Source organism: Octopus bimaculoides, chromosome 23 (genome assembly GCF_001194135.2).
Source record: "Octopus bimaculoides isolate UCB-OBI-ISO-001 chromosome 23, ASM119413v2, whole genome shotgun sequence".
In the NCBI taxonomy this organism is placed as follows: Eukaryota; Metazoa; Mollusca; class Cephalopoda; order Octopoda; family Octopodidae; genus Octopus; species Octopus bimaculoides.
The window spans coordinates 31,458,834-31,464,003 of NC_069003.1; the positions used below are offsets into that span (position 1 = coordinate 31,458,834).

Consider the following 5,170-nt stretch of genomic DNA (forward strand, 5'->3'; position numbering starts at 1 on the left):
TATATCCAAGGCTAATAAAACAAAGTCCACCATAATAATAATATTAATAATAATGAAATAGAAATAATTGGGTTTTTTTTATATTTTCTTTCCCACTTTTTAAAAATGTTTTTCTTCTTTTTTTATATTTGTCCATCTTTCAATAAATTTCAATGCAATTTGTCGCTATTTAAATGAGATGTGGTTTAATACAATACTTTTAAGACATTATTTATGACTAGTTGTATCCTGCATTTCAAGTAGAGTCAATTTCTTTTAATGAGCTTTGCAAGTCATATAATTTTATAATTACTTACCGGTTAATTTGCGACAGTATAACTCTCTCTTGACCATTTAATGACGCACGTCTGCCACATGTAGATACTACATGTTTTCCAGTGACACCACTGCACCTCTTATGTGTCCATAGCTTGCACTGGGTACACTTTATGGAGTTTCTCCCAACACCTTTCCTACATATCGAGCAGAGCTGTCTCCCTGAAGGGATTTGTGATTTGTCTGTTTCCTACTTACCCATACATTGGTCTTTACTAAATTAACTCGTGTGAATTATGTGGATATATTTTCAAGAAAGACATTTCATATATTTCCTTATCATAAATTTCTCATTTTTACTTTTGTAATTTTTCAGGCCTTTTTCCTGGCTTCTGGACCAAGTTTTGTGAATAGCACTCTCACCGAACCGTTTGATAATATTGAATTATACAACATGATGGCAGGTGTGTTCCTTGGCTTGTATCTTTAATCATTTCGTTCATGTAGACACAGAAATAATCACAGCCTTTCAATAAATGAATGTCGTATTTACTCATTTACAAATGCTCACAATTTTATACTTGATTTTAACTGAAGAAACTCAAGTTGCAACTTATACATGAGGCAAAGCTAAAACTATGAAAGGAAAAAATTTTGTGCTAAAATTTTGATATGTTCCATTGGCGATATTGTCCGAATCCTCGTTGCCACTGATATGTCCCATGATGACGACATATTTTGTCATCTTTATGGGACTGGTCCAAACAGCATACCTTCGCCGACTGACCCTACTGCCTGTGTCAGTCCACTATTTATTAATTCAGGCCTTGTGCATATATTAGAAACAAATAATAGAATTTTCATTATTATTTTTATTATTTCTTTTACCAGACCTCTTGAAAATTGAACCAGCTCCAAATAATGGTACAGAGGGTTCACTAAATGCCATATTACTAAAGAATGCATCGTTTCTTCAGGAGACACCAAAACAAGCTAACTATGCACTGTGCCAATGGTCAAATGTGACTAAAACAAACATTTGTCCTCAAGTAAGTATTTCCAAAGGAAACACAAGAAAAAATATTACACATAAAACCAGAGTATTATGAGATCACAGTAAAATCTTGCATATTCAATATATTTTTTTACCTGTTACAAAGATCTTAAATATTTGTTAGTTTTAGGTAACTATATATATATAGCACCATTTCGTCCCTATTTGAAATCATCAGCATGACATATCTTTAGGCAAGTAGACCATACTAAAACATTTTACAAAGCAAACACACCTCAATTTTAATTGCTTTTTATGTTTGATTACTTTGAGTTTCTTTCTTTCACAGTTACTTTCAAATGAATCCCAGATGTATGCAGATACTTTCAATAAACATTTACCATTTGGTCTCCCATATTTAGAAGAACATTCTGGAAAAAATTGCCTTCAATTTTCCAAATCTTTTGTGTTTGCATTTGATTCTGAATTGCAAATGCTAAAATGGGTCTCTTCTACAATGAAAAAGGTATGTTTTACATTGTTTTTTTCCCCCTTTTCATTTATATGCTTAAGTCTGCACACATCATCATCATAATTTAATATCCACTTTTGCATGCTCGCATGGGTCACACAGAATTTGTCGAGGAAGATATTCTGGGGCCAGTTGCTCTTCCTGTCACCCGCCCTCACCTGTTTCCAAGCAAGTATTTTTTAAGCTTGACAAAGCCCATGCATCTCCAAGTTTAACCACAGTCAATTTCTTGCATAAAGAGACAGCAGGAGAGAAGAAAGACTGTCTTAGTGTTTGGCCTCAAAAAAATGAATGATAAAGTTCATAGTACTTGACCCCAAAAGGACAAATAGTAAAGTTGACTTTGGTGGGATTTGAACTCAGAGTGCTGAGGGTTGGTGTGAATATTGCAAGACATTCTATATCCAACATTCTAACAACTCTGTCAATTTGCTGCCAATAAGTCTGTTCCTATAGAACTGGAAAAAGATAACAGGAAGCCATTCCAACATTCAGAATCCTCAATAATCTCTGTCATCCTTATCAGTGGATCCATTCCATAATGCTGATTATAATTTGGTAAGCAACGTTGTCTCACATTATACAAACATGCACACACACACACACACACACACACACACACACAAGTACGAGTGCACACACAAACACACGCACACTCACAAACAGACACACACAAACAGACACACACACACACACACACACATATAGAGCTTCTACAACATAAAGATCAGTCGATTCATCTGTCTCTTTGTATTTTATTCATTTGTAAGCCATTGCCAGATTTGCTGTCTTTATGCTAAGGCACCAATATTCCGATTTTTCTGCTTGACCCAAATTTGTACATGATTCATCATCATCATCATCATCATCATCATCACCATCACCACGCTTCCCGTCCATCAGATGGAATTTGTTGAAGTAGCATTCTTATGGCCAGATGCCCATCCTGTCACCAATTTTCTCACCCATCTCTAAGCAAGTTAATATTTCTTCATGACCAAAGCTATTTTGTCTGTGTAGTTTTATATGTGATGTAAGAACTTCAAAGAATAATGCTTTGTATCTTAAATTTCAAGAAATAAAATATAATGATAAAATAATTATAATTGTAATTTCATGTCAACATATGTTTTCTCAAAGTTAACTAATGTTATGTTTTATTGTTTGTCTTTTACTTGTTTCAGTCAATAGATTGTGGCCAGTCTGGGGTACCACCTTGAAAAGTTTAGTTTTTGGAGTCAATAAAATAAGTACTAGTTGAACACTGGGGTCGATGTAATCGACTCATCCCCTCCCCCAGAATTGCTGCCCTTGTGGCAAAATTTGAAGCCATCATTTTTTTTTTCCTTTCTTTTTATATTATTATTATACATTAATTATAATTATTTATTAATAATATTATTTTCATTCCTTCTTGACAATTAAAATTTTAAAGGTTAGAAGCACAACAAAGCCACCTCATCCACTTTTCCAGTCAGACATCTCATCAACTAATTGTTTCAAATATAACAGCAACACTTCAAATATCACAACAGGATACCTTCTGCCTTATGTTGATGGTGAGTGATTAATTTTTATTTTTAATTTCAGAAAATTCTTTTCATTGTCATCGTCCTTGTCATTGTTAACACCTCTACTGTCGTCCTCATCATCATCGTATCATCATTTTCAGCGTCATCTCCACTACTACAACCATCACCACTACCATCATCATCATCATCATCATCATCATCATCACCACCACTACTACCACCATCATTTTCATCATCACTGTTGTATTCGTCATCATTATCCCCACCATCACCATTTTCGCTACAACCACAGTCATCATCATTACCATCAATTATAACATCTGTTTCTGGTTGGATGTGTCTGAGAATGGCAGGTCGGATGCACTCAGCCATTCTCCATCATCTTATCAGTAAGACCTTATTTCCTCAGTTAAAATCTCACCACTTCCTCTACTTTCCAATAAGAATACAGGACATTCTTCCACTCAGCAGTTGTGCTTACATGTAATACTCCCACTTCTACTTCTAATATCATCAATACTCATTCATCTTCTGACCTCACATACAGTCATTAACTTGCTCAGATCATATTCTCACTTTACTGGAAATTTCAGACTTGACACTCAGCCAGATTTTGGATATAGTGAGAATTAATAAACCCTGTTAAAATCCATCCATAATTCATCTGTCTTCTTTGCCTATTATTTCTGGGAGAGTTATGGGAATAAATTCCTCAGGCACCTTCTCCATAGGGTTCTATTGGAAGCAACGGTCATTAGACATTCTAGTTGGATTTCCAAGCATGACCAACTCCTGCCAGTTTGCAATTCTTTCCTGAGACATTCTATTCAAATGCCAGTAGTTCAACCCGTGTCTGCATGGAAAAACAGACATTAAATTATGATAATAATGATAATGGTGATGATGATATATACCATGGGTTTCTTTCAATTTCCATCTACCAAATCCACTCGCAAGGTTTTGCTTAGCATGGGGCTACAATAGAAGATACTTGCTCAGTGTGCTATGCAGTGGGACTGAACCCAGAACCATGTGGTTTGGAAGCAAGCTTCTTACCATACAACCACACCTACACTTACATTATAACATTTATATGTATCTGGGGGAGGGGGGGTTCTTCAAAGGGAGAGAATGTTAATGTACATTTGGAGTGTTACCAGGCTGAAAGCCAAAGCCAGCTCTTGTCTGTTCTGGTTTTTAACTGCAAAAGAGGCTCAGAAGGGCAGTTACTGATTGGTGAGTTGAGCTTCCTTGGTTTTTACTAAGTTATTCCTAGAAGACATTACATGTGTAAAGAGTTCTCTGCTACACTTGCACCACAAGTTACATATATTTACAGTGAAGAAGGCACGTTTTAAAGTACATACGTCACATGACAAGTGATGTGTGATTATAGTAATAAAAATGAGATGGTTGCGTTGATTGTTATACTAACAAAGAATTTTAAAATTAATGTAATAGTATGTGTATGTCTTTAAACGATTATCAGGAGTTTTCCATGCTGTAATTGAATTAAATATCACTTTGGTCATTCTATAGATGAACATTATATGAAGACTGCTGTTCCTATGTTTGAAGGATTCAAAAATGGTGAGGAAATATCTTCAATGCTTTTACAGTCCCTGTAATCAACTAACTCTTTCTTCGCAAGGAATACTCATGCCAATTAATAAACACACCTTTTTTGTCTGATCTTTTATAATAATATCTGGTTTATTAGCTTTTATAGTTTTTTCTGTATGTACGAGGAAGTCCCAGAGAATTGACACATTTTCTCCTTCAGTCACAGCTTCAGGATGGTGTTTATACCATTTGTCAGTGGTTTTGATTTTATAATGCCGACATATTGTCCAGTGT

At 35.0% G+C, this 5,170-nt stretch overlaps 1 protein-coding gene across 1 annotated transcript in view; it reads left to right on the top strand.

The window, feature by feature from the left end:
* Positions 1-5,170, top strand: part of LOC128250595 (venom phosphodiesterase 2-like) — a 38,924-nt gene that overhangs the window by 8,706 nt on the left and 25,048 nt on the right. Inside the window, exons 4-8 of the mRNA XM_052975955.1 lie at positions 632-719; positions 1,147-1,304; positions 1,599-1,775; positions 3,217-3,340; positions 4,853-4,903. Coding sequence (XP_052831915.1) covers positions 632-719; positions 1,147-1,304; positions 1,599-1,775; positions 3,217-3,340; positions 4,853-4,903 — 598 coding nt within the window. The remainder of the gene's footprint in view (positions 1-631; positions 720-1,146; positions 1,305-1,598; positions 1,776-3,216; positions 3,341-4,852; positions 4,904-5,170) is intronic.